The following is a 19,623-nucleotide window of genomic DNA, read 5'->3' on the forward strand; positions in this document are numbered from 1 at the left end:
TCCCGTCTCTACAAAAAAAAAAAAAAAAAAAAACAAAAATCAGCCAGGTGTGGTGGTGCATGCCTATAGTCTCAGCTACTCAGGAGACTGAGGAGGGAGGATCACCTGAACCTGAGGAGGTTGAGGCTGTAGTAAGTTGTAATCATGCCACTGCACTCCAGCCTGCGCAACAGAGTGAGACCCTGTCTCAAAAAGAAAAAAAAAAAAAAAAAAGAAAGAAACTGCCTGTTTTCCAGAGTGTCTGCACCACTTTAAATTCTCATCAGCAATTTATGAGTGATCTAGCAAAACTTACAATTTTACTCTCTGAGCTACATGCATTTTGTTTGCTATGTATTATTGCTAAGTGTGACCCACAAACACATTGACACTCTGGTTTGACACTCTGGTTTGTGTATACAAAAGTAGAGAGAGATGTCAAAAGAAGGACTGATTTTATTAGAAGTCTATTGGTTCATGGATTTTTTCAACTTATGACAAAACGACATGCAATTTTCTAAGTGCAGAAATCTGGGTAACAAATACTGACAAAATAAAGGTCTCCTGCATATGTTTTTGTTTTGGAAGAACTTATTTTAATATAACGGATTTTACCATACATACTGTGACTTGCTTTTCTCACTTTTAAACATGCCTTAGACATTTTCCCATGTCTTTTTTAGACTTCTAAATGGCTACACTGAACCAGGTGTGGTGGTTCACGTCTGTAATCCCAGCACTTTGGGAGGCGTACGTGGGAGAATTGCTTGAGGCCAGGAGTTTGAGACCAGCCTGGGCAACATAGTGAGGCCCCGTCTCTACAAAAAATTAAAAAATTATCTGGGTGTGGTGACACATGCCTGCAGTCCTAGTAACTCTGGAGGCTGAGGCGAGAGAATAGCTTGCGCCCAGGAGGTGAAGGCTGCAGTGAACCATGATCATACCACTGCACTCCAGCCTGGGCAACAAAGTAAGACGCTGTCTCAAAAAAAATAAATAAATAGAAACAAATGGCTATATTATACTCCAGAGCATGCGTATACCACAATTTGGTTATTTCCCAATAACAGATATTTATATGTTGTCCATAATTTTTTGCTATCACAAACAATAATGAATAGCCTTAAACATACATACATATACACACACACACACACACCTGTGCATATGAATGAGCATATCTGAGGGCTGGGTCTTAGAAAGAGTGGCCTAAATGACATGCATATTTTATACTGATTTCCAAATTGCTTTCCAAAGAGTCTTCACCACATTATATTATCACTAAATAGGAGGGGTATTTCCCTGCACCTTCACTGACATTCAAATTGTCAAACTTTAAATATATGCTAATGTGTTAGGGGAACATTAACTGATTATTTTAATTTGCACTTCCCTCAGTAATAAAGTGAGACATCTTTTTCATACATTCATATTTAGTGGTCAGATATATTTCTTCTGGAAATGCTTGTTTTTCTACTGGGCATGCTTTATATTCTATATTTACAGGAACACAACACAGCTACCCATTATACTTGTAGCTGTTATTTTAAATACATTTTTTCCAAAGCACTTTCCAATTATATAGTTCTGTACTATGACAGAAGTTTCACATATTGTACTCAAATCCTTCTATTACAAGTTAATAAAAAATGATAGTTACTTACCCAGGTCACCAAAATGAGCAGCCTCCATGTGGCTTGGCTTCTTCTTAAGTGTGGCTGTCCTGCTACTTGAAAAGGAGTCCATGTTGGCAGAAATGGCATTGATTGCAACATGACTTGGTCCTGCAGCCTCCAGCAAGGCATGATTTTTAGTGCTTTTTTGTGGGGAATGTACGGATATTGAAGCTATAATTTTTCAAAAAATTGTTAAGAATTAAACACAATTTGATAGCCTAAAACTCTGATAAGGGGGCTTTCAGAGAACTTTAAAAATTAAATTTTGTCACATTACTCTTAAGTCAGCATACTCAGCAAAAAATACTTAAGAGGAAAAGTAACTTAATCAAGTGGCGGAAAATAGGAAAGAAAACACTCTATTTTTTTTTTTTTTTCCCCAGGGTCTTGCTCTGTCACCCAGACTGGAGTGCAGTGGCATGATCTTGGCTCACTGCAACCTCTGCCTCCCGTGTTCAAGTGATTCTCCTGCCTCAGCCTCCCAAGTAGCCAGAATTACAGGCATGAGCCACCACACCTAGCCAGAAAACATTCTAATATTATTTATAATTCTCAAAATACTGTGCCAAAAAGTTAAATTAAAAGAGGGAGATCTTTCTCTGAGAACTTCTACTATGGATAAAAAGTAACAAAGCCAGAAAGCATTCTAAAATATGGATTATTTTTAAATCCTTAAACCTTGCTTGCTTTAGGAACAAAACTAAAATTGCAGAATAAATGCTTGGGGTGGGGGGAAACCTAGAAAAATATTCCTCAGGCCAGGCGTGGTGGCCCATGCCTGTAATCACAGTACTTTGGGAGGCCGAGGCGGGTGGATCACCTGAGGTCAGGAGTTCAAGACCAGCCTGACCAACATGGTGAAACCCTGTCTCTACTAAAAATACAAAAAATTAGCTGAGTGTGGGGGCAGGTGCCCGTAATCCCAGCTACTTGGGAGGCCGAGGCAGGAGAATTGCTTGAACCTGGGAGGAGGAGGCTGCAGTGAGCTGGGATTGTACCACTGCCCTCCAGCCTGAGCAATGGGAGTGAAACTCCATCTCAAAAAAAAAAAAAAAAAAGATAAAGCACACTAAAAATTCATAAAATATATTTTTAGTAGTCTGAAGAAATATCAGTATCACCCTTTTGGCTTCAGAATAAAGATAATTTCAGTCATTCAACAATAGTTGTGGGAATTACAAAATGAAGAGTGACTGTCTTCAAACTATTTTTTCAATGTTAAAAGAAGGTTTATTTTTATTTTCATGAGAAAGTGGAGCAAAATAATTTTTAGCTTATTTATAAACAAAAGCCAGTTTTCGTGTTCAGACAAGTACAAGTAAGAGTCTACAGGAATGGTGAGACTCTTGCATTGTTTCTTAATTAGATGTATATAATGTAAAATGCTACTAACTCATTTGTACAAGGCTTTCCCCGGTCCCTCTTAACATCTCTGTTAGAACTAGTAACTTATTTTCACCACTCCTTCCTGATAGTCTATCTTTCTTGGTCTCCATGGTATTATACTCTCCTAATTTCCTCTTCTATCTGCTCATTCCTCTCATTCTTTTAATACCCATTTATCAACACCCAGTGTGTCAGATATAGCCTGCTTCTTTGGCTCCCCTTCTTGAGGCTCTCTGTTCTTCTTTTATTCTTTCTGCTAGAAAGCACATTTGCTCTCAAATCTTTATTACCAGAGCAATAATTTTCAAACTTTTTTAAAGCCGAAACCTCCTTTGCTTCCCCCCAAAATAAACTTAACAAGGGGCCGAGCGCAGTGGTTCAAGCCTGTAATCCCAGAACTTTTGGAGGCCGAGGCGGGCGGATCACAAGGCCAGGAGTTCGAGACCAGCCTGGCCAACATGGTGAAACCCCATCTCTACTAAAAATACAAAAAAAATTAGCTGGGTGTGGTGGTGCGTGACTGTAATCCCAGCTACTTGGGAGGCTGAGGCAGGAGAATTGCTGGAACCTGGGAGGCAGAGGTTGCAGTGAGCTGTGATCTCGCCACTGCCCTCCAGCCTGGGCAACAGAGTGAGAATCTGTCTCAGAAAACAAACAAACAAACAAACAAACAAAACAAGTAATTCTGGCAAATTCAAGGGGAACATCTTACTCACACCCTCCACATGGACTCCTTGCAACAGCTCCTGGGGTACACCTCTGCGGAGCAGATGAAAAATCCCTGGTCTGTATCTGTGACTTGGCTTTGACCTGGGCTTTGGTCTTGTATCACTGATTAGTTGCTACTAGGCATTCCCACCCACATTGACTTTACCATCTCAAGCACAATCTGTCTAAATATCAACTTAAAACATCATCGTCTGTTTCTCCTCTCAATTTCCCTGTCTGTTCAGTCCACCAGTCTCCAAAACTCAAAATCTTGGTCCCATTCTTTTTCACTGTATCTGTTTACTTGCCAAGATTTGTTGACTTTTCCTTCAAGATGTTTAAACATTTACTTACCTGTTTATTTTTAACACCACACCCTCAGTGCAAGTCTTTCTGTACTATAATAAAAAAACTTCCAGGGTCTCCATCCTGCAAATCTCTTCCAGACTAACCTTTCATAAATACCATACTTACAGCATCAAGATCTTGCTCAAAAACCTACAGTGGCTTCCTGCTTCCTCTGTCTCAATTCTCTTTTCTGGTCTTTACAGCCTTCTACACCTTCGTCTCAATCTTTCTGTAAAAATCTCCCTCTACTTGTCTGAAGGCCCCTCTGCCCAACGTATCCTCAAATAAGAAGCTGGGCTGGTAGGGAGAAAAGAGAAATAATCTCTCATTCCAATCTTTCTTATTCTTCAACTTTTATACAAGGTAAGTGTCATTTCCATGAAGTCTTCCCTAAACTTCAGAAATCATTTGTTGATCTCAAATTCCTCTGAACTCCTTGCAATGCTTCACATACTTTGACTAATTCAACAAACTGAAGGCTATGTTAAAACTAGATAATGATAGCTACCAGTGGAGGACCTACTATACACCAGGCACTATACTAGTTTCTCTATGTGCCTTTTTTTTTTTATATTATTTCATCTATCTCTCAGGACAACCTTGTAAGACCATATTTTCCTCATTTTAGAGATGAAGACAAAAATGAAAACAAGTTGAATACTTTGCCCTAGGTTAATGAGCTAGTAAACAGCCATTTCAACAGGCAGGATTCAACTTAGGTTTGCTAGACTCTAAAAAAATCACTCTCTAACCTTTGGTTTAAAACTCAGACCTTAAAATTACTGTGCATATAAAATAACATACGTAACATATATAAATGAATGACTCAAAAGCACCTCCCACCCAGCATAACAAAACTGAACATATAATTTCCTGGCTTGGTTCTGTTAGGCAAGCTAGAAGGTAGGTATCAATCTTAAATATCCCTCTCTCTCACACCTCATATTAATCAATAACAAACTTCTATCCATTTTGCCCCCTAATGTTTTTTTCAAGTCTGTTCAGATCTCTTTACTTCCATCCCTACCAATCTAGGCTAAGCCATCTGTGGAATTACTTGATTAATGTTCCTCTCCCCTACTAATCTGTAAGTTCAATGAGGGCAGGACCTAAGTCTTTTTTGTTCACTGTTACAGTCAGCTTTTGTCTAATGCCCAGAACAGAAGAAGTGTTCTATAAATGGCAGCTATTATTATTTTGGTTTATTTACTACTGTTCTGTGTATAAGTTTGTCTTTCTAACCAGACTGCAAACGTCTTGAGGGGCTGTTTCTTGTACTGCTTCTGTATTATCCTAAGGTTAAGTCTGTGAATGTTAAGCACAGATTATGTACTATCATAATCAGAGTACAAGCACAGAATTTTTTAGTCCAGTAGAGATTTAGAAATTAGCTAGGCCAATCCCCCCATTCAACAAATGAAGAATCTGAAGAAAGTTACAACTTCCCAAGGTCATACTGTTAGTGGCAAAGTTTAGAGTGGAAGACTGGTATTCTCACTGCCTGAAACATCTAAGTTCCTTCCTTCTACTATAGTCAGATCTAGTCTTTACAGGTCTCTGCTTGAGAAGGGCTTTACGCCTTTATCACTGCCAATCAAATTTTGCTCAAAGAAGGCAGTTTGAACTAATGCGAATCCAACTGACTTTACCTGAGAAATAAGTAAACTAGGCTGTAAGGTACCTTATTTTTTTCCCTAATTTTACAACTTGCCTGTTATAATTAGTCGTCTTCTCCAGCAAATTGAGCATATAGAATAAATGCTCAGTGCGAGCAATACAACATAAAAACATTTGAAAGAAAAATCTAAATAAGTAGCAATCTACAGATTTTATTGAAATAAATTGATGAAATTAATATGTAATGACTATGGAAACAATTTCCATTATAATTTTCCCACTTCAATCTCTGTACACTGGACAAATAAAATCAGTGAATAATACAGCATCTTTAAAAAGCATGCTGTAATCTGTGAACAAGGACAATGTATCAATCCCAAGAAAAAATAAACAAAATATATTTTAAATTAAGGTTGTTCATTCAAATAAAAAAGCAAAAACTGTAATCAACCATACTTCTGGATAAATGACAGAAAACTTAAGCCTTATAAGTGTCAGTGCTTTCCTACAGTTAACAGACTGCTTAGTTAACAGTATTCTTCATTTTTTGTCTTACTAAATAAATAAAGTGAACTAATCACTTTTAGGGAACAATTAAATGTGTGATTAATAAGAACGGCACTGGTTCACTGTAATCACTAGGATAGCCAATACACACAAGGCTCAGTAAAAGCCTACTTATGGCCAGGCGTGGTGGCTCACACCTGTAATCCCAGGACTTTGGGAGGCCAAGGCGAGTGGATCACTTGAGGTCAGGAGTTTGAGACTGGCCTGGCCAACATGGTGAAACCCCGTCTCTACTAAAAATACAAAAATTAGCCTGGCGTGGTGGTGCGCACCTCTAGTCCCAGCTACTCAGGAGGCTGAGATAGGAGAATTGCTTGAACCTGGGAGGTGGATGTTGCAGTGAGCCGAGATGGCACCACTGCACTCCAGCCTGGGGATAAGAGCAAGACTCCATCACAAAAAAATAAAATTAAGGTAAAAAAGCCTACTTATGTCCGGGCGCGGTGGCTCACGCCTGTAATGCCAGCACTTTGGGAGGCCGAGGCGGGCGGATCACAAGGTCAGGAGATCGAGACCATACTGGCTAACGTGGTGAAACCCCGTCTCTACTAAAAAATACAAAAAATTAGCCAGGCGTGGCGGCGTGCACCTGTAGTCCCAGCTGCTGGGGAGGCAGAGCTTGCAGTGAGCCGAGATCGCGCTACTGCGCTCCAGCCTGGGCGACAGCAAGACTCCATCTCCAAAAAAAAAGCCTACTTATTATATGCTATTATATGCTAGGTGTTAAAGCATTATATAGGTTAAAGAGGGAAATAAATCAAAATCATAATTATAAAATAAGGCAGAAATGATTAATGCCAAAAGAGAAGATAACAGGATTAAAGAGCCCACAAATGCAAAGCACATCACTTTTTAATGCAGTGGACTGCCAAGCGCAGAACTTACCTTTAATGGACTTGACATCTGAGGTCTTCTCTTGTTCTTTGCCTTTCACTAGAATATAAAAAGATAATTATGACCAACTTTTGCAGTCAGAGATCCATTCTATAACACTGTAAAACTTAAACCAACTTTATCCTAAGATGAGTATTCAAAGTTCTAGAACAATGGACAGCCTTGGAGGAGGGCACAGGAGGGCAGTTGTCAGCAAAGGTTTCTCTAAGGAAGTGACCTTGGAACAGCATCCAGTCAAAAGAGTTGAACCTGCTTATGGAGAGACAATGTAGTCACAACATCTGGGGTCAAATTCTGGCTCTACCACTTATAAGCCATGTGATCTTGGACAAGTTACTTACTTCTCTGGGTCTTAGTTTTCTTTTTTTTTTTTTTTTTTTAATTATACTTTAGGTTTTAGGGTACATGTGCACAATGTGCAGGTTTGTTACATATGTATCCATGTGCCATGTTGATTTCCTGCACCCATTAACTCGTCATTTAGCATTAGGTATATCTCCTAATGCTGTCCCTCCCCCCTCCCCCTACCCCACAACAGTCCCTGGAATGTGATGTTCCCCTTCCTGTGTCCATGAGTTCTCATTGTTCAATTCCCACCTATGAGTGAGAACATGCGGTATTTGGTTTTTTGTCCTTGCGATAGTTTACTGAGAATGATGGTTTCCAGTTTCATCCATGTCCCTACAAAGGACACGAACTCATCATTTTTTATGGCTGCATAGTATTCCATGGTGTATATGTGCCACATTTTCTTAATCCAGTCTATCGTTGTTGGACATTTGGGTTGGTTCCAACTCTTTGCTATTGTAAATAGTGCCGCAATAAACATACGTGTGCATGTGTCTTTATAGCAGCATGATTTATAGTCCTTTGGGTATATACCCAGTAATGGGATGGCTGGGTCAAATGGTATTTCTAGTTCTAGATCCCTGAGGAATCGCCACACTGACTTCCACAATGGTTGAACTAGTTTACAGTCCCACCAACAGTGTAAAAGTGTTCCTATTTCTCCACATCCTCTCCAGCACCTGTTGTTTCCTGTTTTTTTAATGATGGCCATTCTAACTGGTGTGAGAGTTTTCTTGATTTATAAAATTAGGTCAATAATAAAAACCACCTTAGAGGGTTATTGATGAAAAAAAATACATACCCGTAAGGGGCTTAGAAGAGTAACTAGCACGGTAAATTGAGGACAAATGTTAACCAATATTATTACCATGTGTCATCCATAGTACTAGCTACTAGAAGCATAGTGAAGCAAGTTCTTTGGTTGTGTATCACATCTTACTACTTATTCCTCCCATAGCATCAAGTAAAAACATCTTAAGCCTCTAACACTCAAAGAATAATAATTTGTCTGGGCCAGGCACGGTGGTTCATGCCTGTAATCCCAGCACTTTGGGATGCCAAGGTGGGTGGATCACCTGAGGTCAGTAGTTCAAGACCAGCCTGGCCAACATGGTGAAACCCCATCTCTACCAAAAATACAAAAAAATGAGCCGGGCGTGGTGGCGGGCACCTGTAAACCCAGCTACTCGGGAGGCTGAGGCAGAGAATTGCTTGAACCCAGGAGGCGGAGGTCGCAGTGAGCTGAGATCGCACCACTGTACTCCAGCCTGGGCGACAAAGAGAGACTCCGTCTAAAAAAATAAAAAATAAAGAATAATTTGTCTGTAAAATAATCATATAATTGCTTCCTTATTACATAAAACAGTAAAAATTCTGCTGTAGATAAGCTAATATGACATCCAAGATAGGAAGGTGCCCAGCAGCTTAAGCCAAGTGTGAATTCTATTACAGGATCTGACATAAGACTATTTTTAACCCTCTTTTCTTGTTTTTTTTTTTTTTTTTTTTTTTTAACATTAAAAGATCTTACCAGGAAAAGATTATCAAAATAAGAAATGCCAAAACATGCCCGTCTCTCTATTTGTGCTCTTAAACACTGAAAGGTGAAAGGCTAGTAGCAGGAAATAACTCACCCTCAGAGTATCTGGTTGAAGTCAATACATCAATTGTTGAATGCTTGGTATGTGCCAGACATGCTCCCAGCTCAGAAAAGGCAATGATTTTGCCTTCAAAAAGTCTACATTCAAGTGTGTGGAGACTAACATGAAAAAAATAAATAAGATCGTTGCAGGTACTGATCACTGCTGTCAGGAAGACAACATTTAAAAATGTTGTGGGTCACTGGCGTTTGCAGCCCTCTCAGCAGCATCTGCCCATAGACTACATCACTCACTTGAAACATTAACTTGTCTTGGCTTCCTTGACTCCTCTCTTCTGCATATACATCTGTATTTCCTGGCTGATCCTACCCATTCTTAAGGCTTACAATACCATAGATACGCTGTTACTCCTAAATTTGTATCTCCATCCTAAATCTTTTATCTCAAATTCATATAGCTAACCACCTACCTGCCATCTTCCATACACTTCTCTAAAAGGGAACATGTCATCTTCTCCCAAACCTGTTCCTACCTCAGTCTTCATCTTCCCTCATGAATGACACTGTCATCCACCCACTACTTAGACCAAAATTCCAGAAGTCATCCTTAACATGGTCTGTTTATTACCTTCCACATACAAACTATGACCAACTGATTCTACTGCCAAAATAAACCACCACAGTTCCACTTTTACCACCCTAAAAACATTCTCCTACTATCAATCAGATCTCCTATGTTATACTTCTAACATACAGCAACTCAACAATCAAATATCAGCATTTTGCTTTATTTCCTTCTGTCCCCCTAAGTATTATACATAGACTTTGGAGTTCCTATGAATCACCACCTGACCCTTCCTTTCCCAGATATAAATACTATACTAAATTAGATATTTTGTGGCCGAGCGCAGTGGCTCACACCTGTAATCCCAGGACTTTGGGAGGCCAAAGCGGGTGGCTCACTTAGGGTCAGGAGTTCGAGACCAGCCTTGCCAACATGGTGAAACCCTGTCTCTACTGAAAACACAAAAATTAGCAGGTTGTGGTGGTGGGTACCTGTAGTCCCAGCTACTTAGAAGGCTGAGGCAGGAGAATTGCTTGAACCCGGGAGGCGGAGATTGCGGTGAGCTGAGATTACACCACTGTACCCCAGCCTGGGTGACAGAGCAAGATTCTGTCTTAATAAATAAATAAATAAATTAGATGTTTTCCTTCCATGTATGTTTTTTGACTACGACCACATACAAATACTTTTTATTTTTTTGAGACAGGGTCTTGCTTTGTTGTCCAGGCTAGAGTGCAGTGGCCTGATAACACTCGAACTCCTGGGCTCAAGTGATCCTCTCATGCCACCATGCCTAATTATCCTCTCTGCTGTTGAGACAGGGTCTTCCTATCTTGCCCAGGCTAGCCTTGTACACCTGGGCTCAAGTGATCCTCCTGCCTCAGCCTCCCAAAGTGCTGGGATTACAGGTGTGAGCCACCACACCCAGCCAAACATGTATATATACACACATATATATGCCTATATATATACACATATATATGTGTATATATTTATATTTTTAATGGCATTATTCTGCACATCTTTAAAAATTACGCAAATGGCTGAGCATGGTGGCTCACACCTGTAATCCTAGCACTTTGGGAGGCCAAGTTGGGTGGAACACTTGAGGTCAGGAGTTCAAGACCAGCGTGGCCAACATGGTGAAACCCTGTGTCCACTAAAAATAGAAAAATGAGCTGCGCATGGTGGCACATGCCTGTAACCCCAACTACTTGAGAGGCTGAGGCAGGAGAATCACTTTAACCCAGGAAGTGGAGGTTGCAGTGAGCCAAGACCATGCCACTGCACTCCAGCCTGGGTGACAGAGTGAGACTCCGTCTCAAAAAAAAAAAAAAAATTAATTACACAAATGGCACTCTATACATACCTGGCCTGTATTCGTTCAATAATCTGACATGACTATTGATCCAGTTCTAGTTCATTCATGCAGCTCTAGTTTATTCATTTTAGCTACTTAATTCCTTTATGCATATACCTTTATTTACTCATTTTCCTGTTAATGAACATTTACTTTATTTCCTAATTTTCACTTAAACATTCAACTGATGAACATTGTAGTACACGTCTTCCTATGCATATAAGCAAGAATTTCTCTAGGATAAGCCTCTAGAAATGGAATTGCTAGGTAACAAATTATGTGCATTTTTTTCAGCCAGGAGTGTTGGCTCATGCCTCTAATCCCAGCACTTTGGGAAGCAGCTCACCTGAGGTCAGGAGTTTGAGACCAGCCTGGCCAACATGGCAAAACCCTGTCTCTACTAAAAATACAAAAATTAACCGGGCGTGGTGGCACGCGCCTGTAATCCCAGCTACTCAGGAGGCTGAAGCAGGAGAATTGCTTGAACCCAGGAGGTAGGGGTTGCGGTGAGCCAAGATCATGCCACTGCATTCCAGCCTGGGTGACAGAGACTGTCTCAAAAACTAAATAAAAAACAAATTATGTGCATTTTTAATGAAAGTGACTGTACCAGTTCCATGCACTCATATAGCCATGCTTCATATTCTCATCCTTGGTATTTTTAATTTTGCCAACTTACTAGTTTTGAAATGGCATTTGATGTTTTAAATTCACTTCCTTGTTGCCTTTGAGGTTAAAACATCCTTTCATGTTTATTGGTCATTTTGGTTTCCTCTTTTGTGAACTGCCTCTTCATGTCCCTTGTCTTTTACTTATTACTTGTAGAAATTGTAGAAATTCCATATATGTCCTGGATGTAAATCTTCTCTTCTAGAGGTATCTTAGGTATATTTTATTGTATGAAAGTTTTAGGTTTTTTGCTTCGTTTTGTTTTTCTGAGACGGAGTCTCGCTCTGTCGCCCAGGCTGGAGTGCAGTGGCGCAATCTCGGCTCATTGCAAGCTTGGCCTCCCGTGTTCAGGCCATTCTCCTGCCTCAGCCTCCCAAGTAGCTGGGACTACAGGCGCCCGCCACCACGCCCGGCTAACTTTTTGTATTTTTAGTAGAGTCAGGGTTTCACTGTGTTAGCCAGGATGGTCTCAATCTCCTGACCTCGTGATCCGTTCACCTTGGCCTCCCAAAGTACTGGGATTACAGGCATGAGCCACCGTGCTCGGCGAAAGTTTTAAGTTTTAACGTAGTCAAATTCACACAACATGGATTATATTTTCCTGTGTCTTATTTTAAACAATATCCCTTCCTATCCTGAGATCAGGATTTTTCCCCCTACCTGTTCTTCTACATGATTTCAAGTTTTGTTTTTTTAACATTCTGGGCTCTTACCTACCTGGAATTTGTTTCTATATCAGGGATTGGCAAATTACAGCCTATGGGCCAAATCCAACCCACTACCTTTTGTTTTGTTTTGCTTTAAGACTCCGTCACCCTGGCTGGAGTGCAGTGGTGCTACCTTGGCTCACTGCAACCTCTGCCTCCTGGGTTCAAGTGATTCTTGTGTCTTAGCCTCCAGAGTAGTTGGAATTATAGACATGCACCACCATGCCCAGCTAATTTTTGCAGTTTTAGTAGAGACGGGGTTTCACCATGTTGGCCAGGCTGGTCTCAAACTCCTGACCCCAAGTGATCTGTCCGCCTTAGCCTCCCAAAGTGCTGGCCATGCCTAAACTGGCCCACTACCAGTTTTTGTAAGTAAAGTTTTATCACAGCACAGCCATGCCCATTTGTTTACATATTGTCTATGGCTTCAAGGATAGAGGAGAGTGTGACAGAAACCATATGGTCTGGAAAGCCTAAAATATTTACAATTTGGCCCTTAACAGAAAAAGTCTGTTGATCTGATATATATGAGAGGAGGCAGGAAGTTATTTTTTGCCAGATGATGGATAACTAGCATCATTTACAGATCGGTCTATTTTTTCCCAACTAGGAACTCTATATCCGAAATTCCCATATATACCTGGGTCTGTTTCTGTGCATTTGTTTTGAATATACACCATAAGTATCAAGAATGGAATGGAAACCAAATGGAAGCCTATGGCAAAATAATGCTACCTCCTCAATCTTTATAAAACCAACTCCCTCTTGACATTTAAGCTAAGATTTGAATGTCATCTCCTTAGAGGACGTCCTTAACCACTCAATCTTAACAGAGATGACTGCCTAGACCAGGGTGTTAATTGTCACAGATGGTGAGAAGTGGTAGGATTTGGGTATGTGTGAGGTAGACCTAACAGATTTGCTGATGGATCAGACATAGAGTAGGAGGAAAGAAGAGGTTCAAGGATGTACAAAAGTTTTGGGCAGAGCAATTAAAAATCCAAAAATGCAGCCAGGAGCAGTGGCTCATGCCTGTATTCCCAGCACTTTGGGAGGCCGAGGCAGGCAGATCACCTGAGGTCAGGAGTACAAAACCAGCCTGACCAACATGGTGAAACCCTGTCTCCAAAAATTAGCTGGTCATGGTGGCGCATGCCTGTAATTCCAGCTACTCGGGAGGCTGAGGCAGGAGAATCACTTGAACCCAGGAGGCGGAGGTTGCAGTGAGCCAAGATCCGCCACTGCACTCCAGCTTGAACAGTAAGAGCGAAACTCCATCTCAAAAAAAAGAAAAAAAAAGCCAAAAATACTACTTATTGAGAAAAACTGATGAACAGGTGTCAAACGACTAAATCTGGCATAAAATTTTAGATATTGTAAGTTGAAGGTATCTACTGGATTAAGCTTGTCCAACCCGCAGCCCAGGATAGCTTTGAATGCACCCAACACAAATTCGTAAACTTTCTTAAAACATTATGAGTTTTGAGATTTTTTTTTTTTTAGCTCATCCGCTATTGTTAGCGTCAGTGTATTTTATGTGTGGCTCAAGACAATTCTTCCAATGTGGCCTAGGGAAGCCAAAAGATTGGACACCTCTATATTGGTCAGGTAGAGATACAAAGTGAACCTAAGGTTGGATATACCAGTCTGGATTCAGGGGCAAGGATCCAAGGTAGTGATGTAAATTTGGGACTCAACGCATTGGTGGTATTTAAAGTCTGAATCGAATCCCTAACAGGACCATCTCCAGCTTCTACTCTTACCACATCCAGCCTCCACAAAGCACCTAGAATGATTTTTTTTTTTTTTTGAGACAGGATCTCACTGCGTTGCAGTGGTGGAATCATAGCTTACTGCAGCCTCAAACTCCTGGGCTCAAGTGATCTTTCTGCTTCAGCCTCCTGAATAGCTCACAACACCCAGCTATTTATTTTTTCTTTTTGTAGAGATGGAGTCTCTCTGTTGTACAGGTTGATCTCAAACTGGCCTCAGGTGATCCTCCTGTCTCAGCCTCCTAAAGCCCTTGATTACAGGCATGAGCCACTGTGCCCTAGAATGATCTTTTTAAGATATAAGTTCAGATCATTCCTCTTTCAAAATTTTAAATTAATATTCTCTCTGTATTTTGTTTGACACAGGGTCTCACTTTGTCATCCAGGCTGGAGTGTAGTGACTCAAATATGGCTCACTGTAGCCTCCACCTCCTAGGCTCAAGTGATCCTTCTGCCTCAGCCTCCTGAGTAGCTGGGACCACAGATGTGCACCATCATACCCAGCAATTTTTTAAATGTTTTGTACAGGTCTCGTGTTGCTCAGGCTGGTCTTGGAACTCCTGGGTTCAAGCTATATTCCCGCCTTGGCCTTCTAAAGTACTGGGATTACAGATATGAACCACCGTGTTTGGCATCTCGGCATTAGAAATGAAACCTAACCATGGCCTGTAGAGCTCTCAATCACCCGACACTTGCCTACATCTATGCCCTAGTCACAGTAGCCTTCTTTCCTCTCTTGAAGGGCACCATGCTCTTTCTTGCCTCCTGACCTTTGAACATGCTATTCCCTGGCCTTTCTAGTTACCTCCTGCTGATCCTTCAGCTCTAAGTTTCAAGGTCACCTGCTGAGTCCTCTAACATCTAACCAAAATGCCTTTCTCCTCTTAATCTTTCCTAACACTTTACTCAATTTGTAAGTATACACCTATACACACACACTTATATGGAGTGAGAGGGAGAAGAGAGGTTTGTTTGCTTATTTATTATCTGTCTACCCCAGCAGACAACCAGTTCCATGGGTGCAGGGACATTCTCTGGTTCACTACTCAATCATGAGGGCCTAGCACAGCACCTGGCAGACTCTGGATACTCAAAACATATTTGTTGAATAGAGACAACAGTCTCTTGTGCAGTATGCAGTGTGCCTTATTATTCTTAGAATGCTTTTCCCCCTTAAAAAACTAAAAGTTAACCACTTCAATACCAACAAATTAGAGAGCTATTAGGTATACCCCTGCCTTACCAATAAAGCTTCCTCCTACTATTTTACCGGTTTCATTCATTAAGCACTTTCATGCATTCATCACCTAGCATCAGTTACCAAAACCGTGTACCTACTTAAGAAGTATTTAAAGTCATTCAGAGCTCAATGGGCCTTTGGGAATCATCTAATTCTCAGCTGATAGAAGACAGAAAAGTAGGTTAACTAGTCTGTCCCCTGTTCCCCTGTTACAGTTAGTAGCAGAGCTGTCATATGAATCCAAGTTCGATTTTGTTTAGTGCTTTTCCCAAAACCCATTTCTGGCCGGCCGCGGTGGCTCACGCCTGTAATCCCGGCATTTTCGGAGGCAGAGGTAGGAGGCCCACTTGAGGTCAGGGGTTCAAGACCAGCCTGACTAACATGGTGAAACCCCGTTTCTACTAAAAATACAAAAATTAGCCGGGCATGGTGGGGCATGGGTAATCCCAGCTACTTGGGAGGCTGAGGCAGGAGAATCGATTAAACCTGGGAGACGGAGGTTGCAGTGAGCCGAGATTGAGATCGCACCATTGCATTCCAGCCTGGGCAACAAGAGCGAAACTCCGTCTCAAAACAAAAAAAGAAAACAAAACCCATTTCTGTCTGGTACTTTTTTTTTTCTTGAGACGCAGTTTCGCTCTTTTTGCCCAGGCTGGAGTGCAATGGTGCGATCTCGGCTCACCGCAACCTCCGCCTCCCAGGTTCAAGCGATTCTCCTGCTTCAGCCTCCCAAGTAGCTGGCATTACAGGCATGCGCCACCACCCTGGCTAATTTTGTATTTTTAGTAGACATGGGGTTTCTCCATGTTGGTCAGGCTGGTCTTGAACTCCCAACCTCAGGTGATCCACCCGCCTCGGCCTCCCAAAGTGCTGGGATTACAGGCATGAGCCACCGCGCCCGGCCTCTGTCTGGTACATTTTATCTGAAGCAACAGGAATTGACAGGAAAAATCACTGCTGTCCACAGACCCACGCTTGCTCACTTCGGATATGTATTTTTAATGAAGTGCAACAACCTTACCCAGAAGCAAAATCAAGCTGCTTCTACGTAAACATTGTGCAGGTAACACAACTGAAAATAAAAAATGTAAGTAGTTCGTTTGTAAGTTGTAAGTAGTTAGCAAACTTCCAAAGTCATCAAAAGTAGTGGTCTTCCTGTTGGGGAACTTTAGCAATAAGTAATTTTATTTTAGTAACAGCAATAACTACCCCTCCCCCCAAAGAGGAAATTGGAAGACAGCACTAGGTGAAGAAAACAATTTTTTCACGTGTTGCTTTTAGACATAAAACCCTCAATATTTGGAAACTTCAGACTTCCATAATAAGGTTCTAAAGAGATTTCCTTGATCTTGATCCACGGTCCTCAAAGAAACACAAAAAAACTAACCCCCACCTAAGAACGGTTCTTAACCAAACAGGCAGGGACTTCTATGGGCTTTAGCAATCGCTTACTGAACCAGCACGACAATACTCCTCTGACCTCGCGCAAGAAGGCCACCTTCTCCCTGCCAGAAGAGTCCCAGAGCACAGCAAGGCACTCAGGGGGCATCTGCGCCGAGGTCGAGGCTGGCTGAAGGCCTTGCTGCCGCCTTGGGGAAAGCCCTCGCAGACCCACCTGCCCCACCGCCGCCCCTGAGGCCCAGCCTGACTCCCCGCCGGCGCCCCCTCAGCTACCTTTCCGCCGGAAGAAGGACATGGCGGGGCCCGGGTCGGGGCGGAGGGTGCGGGGGGACTGGCGCGGGGAGGGCCCGGCTCCCCTCATTCAGCAACCGGCCCGGACTTCCGGGTCCAGAGGGGCCGCTGCACTAGCGCGAAAAGGGATCCTTCTTCCGGGAGTGGGCCCCACTGCCTCCTCGGGATGCCCAGGCAGCTCCAGCCGCCATATTATCAACAAGCCGCCCGCCCGGAGTTCCGGTCCTTCCCCGCGCTAGGCTTCACGGGAGGTCAAGCGCCGGCCCCGCCCCTTTCCCCCATCCCCTCCCGCGAGTGCAGGGGCGCACGCTCGCATCGTCCACGTGACCCGCGCGTGCTACCCGCGCCTTTTTCCCGGGCCCTGGGTGCCTGAAGCGAGCCACCGTTCTTGCAGCTGTTTTGTGGTGTCTGTCGCCGGCCCTCGGTGGAGCGCTGCAGACCCAGTCTCTGCAAAACTAACTCCCTGGAGCGGGAGCCCTCCCAGCAGCTGGAACGGGGCGGGCCTTAGGTCCCCGGCTTCCGGCCCCTGGGCACCCTTCAAATTGTGCCCTTCTAAAAGGCAGGGCTAACCCTGCCACGCTCCGGCTAGACCCCTCCTGCTCCTCCGTTTGAGTTTTGCTCACAGGCGCTGGCCGGCATGAGCAGCTTCACCCTGCACCCCAGCCCCTGCTTCCCCAGGAGAACCCGCCACAGCCTGCGGGTTCGAGGCGATGCAGAACCCTGATTAGGAAAAGGCACAACCTGCTTCATGCGGAACCAGCAGCTCCCTGGGTCATTAGCGAATTAAAAAGGGAAGCGGGCTTATTTCGGAGTGCAGTCCCTGCGAATGCTCAACTTTGTAAGGGACTGCAACATAAAAAGCCTCGCCAGTATTTAAAAGCTAGCTCCAGTGAATCATCCTTGCTCAAATGCCATTTTCCTGTGAATCTTCTGACCCTCCCTCTACTCCCAAAGCAAAATGAATCAAGCCTCCCCGTCTTTGGTGCTTCTTACACCCAAAGCAAAATGAATCAAGCCTCCCTGTCTTTGGTGCTTCTTACACCCGGCGAGTGCGCTCAGTGGCTGAGGTTGTAACCGCTCCCTGGGGTTGGGGTTGGGGAGGGCAGGAAGGTATTAGTAACTCAATAAATGTTCGCTGGGGTTTTTAAACCAATGAAGTTTATCATGTGATGGATGGGAAACAGGCCCGGAAGAGACAACTAGCCCAAGATTGTTCAGAATGTTAGAAATACCAAAATTGTTAGAAATAGATAATCGGTGCCATGAAGAAAAGTCAGCATGGAGACAAAAGATCTCTCAGCAAGGCAATCTTTACTTTCTGCAGAAAGGGTGCTCAATCGCAGATGGAACAATGTCAAGAGCACACCTGAACAAAGGAAAAGCAGACATATTTATCCCTTACGCATTTGGGTTGTCCTCACTGCTGTGTCCTGCATCCATTGGCTGGAGCGGGACCTCACACTCCTAAACTGATAGCCGATTTGCTAATAGCCTAAAACTTTCTAAATAGGTAAGTGCAAGGAGGAACGAAGAAGGAGAGGAAGTTGCTTACCGAAAGGTTTAAGGAAGCAGTAACATTTCCAAATAAGGAAGGGGCATAGGCTGTGAGCTGGAACGTGCCTGTGAGCATGTCCAACAGTTACATAGGATAGAGCTTAACAAAGAGTTATTAGCACAAAGCAAGGAGGCTTGAGGAAAGTTAGTCTTTAAAAGAAACTATTACTTCTAACACTTATGATGTATTCTTTAACAAGAAGGGGAACTTTGAAGAGGAAACTTTTTACTTTCTACAAGAATGTCCAAGTTTAAGACTATAACTAGAACCCGAAATAGGCAAATCCCTTAACCTACTCTAATAATAATATGGTCTTTTCACTATATTATTAGAACAGGTTAAAAGATTTGCTTATTTCATTTCTGGCCAGGCGCGGTGGCTCATGCCTGCAATTCCAACACTTTGAGAGGCCAAGGCAGTCAGATCACCTGAGGTCAGGTGTTAGACCAGCCTGGCCAAGATGGCGAAACCCCGTCTCTACTAAAAACACAAAAATTAACAGGGCATCGTGGCACACCTGTAGTCCCAGCTAATCAGGAGGCTGAGGCAGGAGAATCTTGAACGCGGGAGGTGGAGGTTGCAGTGAGCCGAGATCGCGCCACTGCACTCCAGCCTGGGCGAGAGGAAGACTCCTTAAAAAAAAAAAAAGATGTGCCTATTTCGTTTCGGAGCATGGCATGTTTGCAAGTGCATGAAAGGTAACCAAAACTGACATGGAAATTTACTATGCGCCGGTACTGTGCAAACCCTCCAGATGAGTAATAGTCCTTGGAGTCAGTCCTGGTATCTGGAAAACTAGGCACTGAAAAATAAAGTCAACTGCTCAAGGTCACACCCTAACTAGGGATGAAGCCTGGATTTCAAGGTGAAGCCTCTCTCCAGGTAAGGACAGCGCGTCCAGGCGCACTGTACGGAAGCAGCGCTGGCAGAGGCTCCGGAA

The 19,623-nt window shown here is 42.8% G+C and overlaps 1 protein-coding gene across 3 annotated transcripts in view; it reads right to left on the reverse strand.

Annotated features, from left to right (window-relative positions):
* The window catches only part of AKAP10 (A-kinase anchoring protein 10), a 72,985-nt gene extending 55,610 nt beyond the window's left edge, over positions 1-17,375 (reverse strand). Inside the window, exons 1-4 of one of the 3 annotated variants that reach the window (XM_030827471.1) lie at positions 17,111-17,193; positions 7,167-7,214; positions 3,758-3,800; positions 1,644-1,826 (exon numbers count right to left, since the gene is read on the reverse strand). In XM_030827471.1, coding sequence (XP_030683331.1) covers positions 1,644-1,826; positions 3,758-3,800; positions 7,167-7,184 — 244 coding nt within the window. In that variant the 5' untranslated portion in view covers positions 7,185-7,214; positions 17,111-17,193. Of the gene's footprint in view, positions 1-1,643; positions 1,827-3,757; positions 3,801-7,166; positions 7,215-17,110 lie in introns of all 3 variants that reach the window. The other 2 variants (XM_030827469.1, XM_030827468.1) reach the window with 2 other exon arrangements.
* Between the last annotated feature and the right edge of the window lie 2,248 nt (positions 17,376-19,623).

Source organism: Nomascus leucogenys, chromosome 14 (genome assembly GCF_006542625.1).
Source record: "Nomascus leucogenys isolate Asia chromosome 14, Asia_NLE_v1, whole genome shotgun sequence".
Lineage (NCBI taxonomy): Eukaryota > Metazoa > Chordata > Mammalia > Primates > Hylobatidae > Nomascus > Nomascus leucogenys.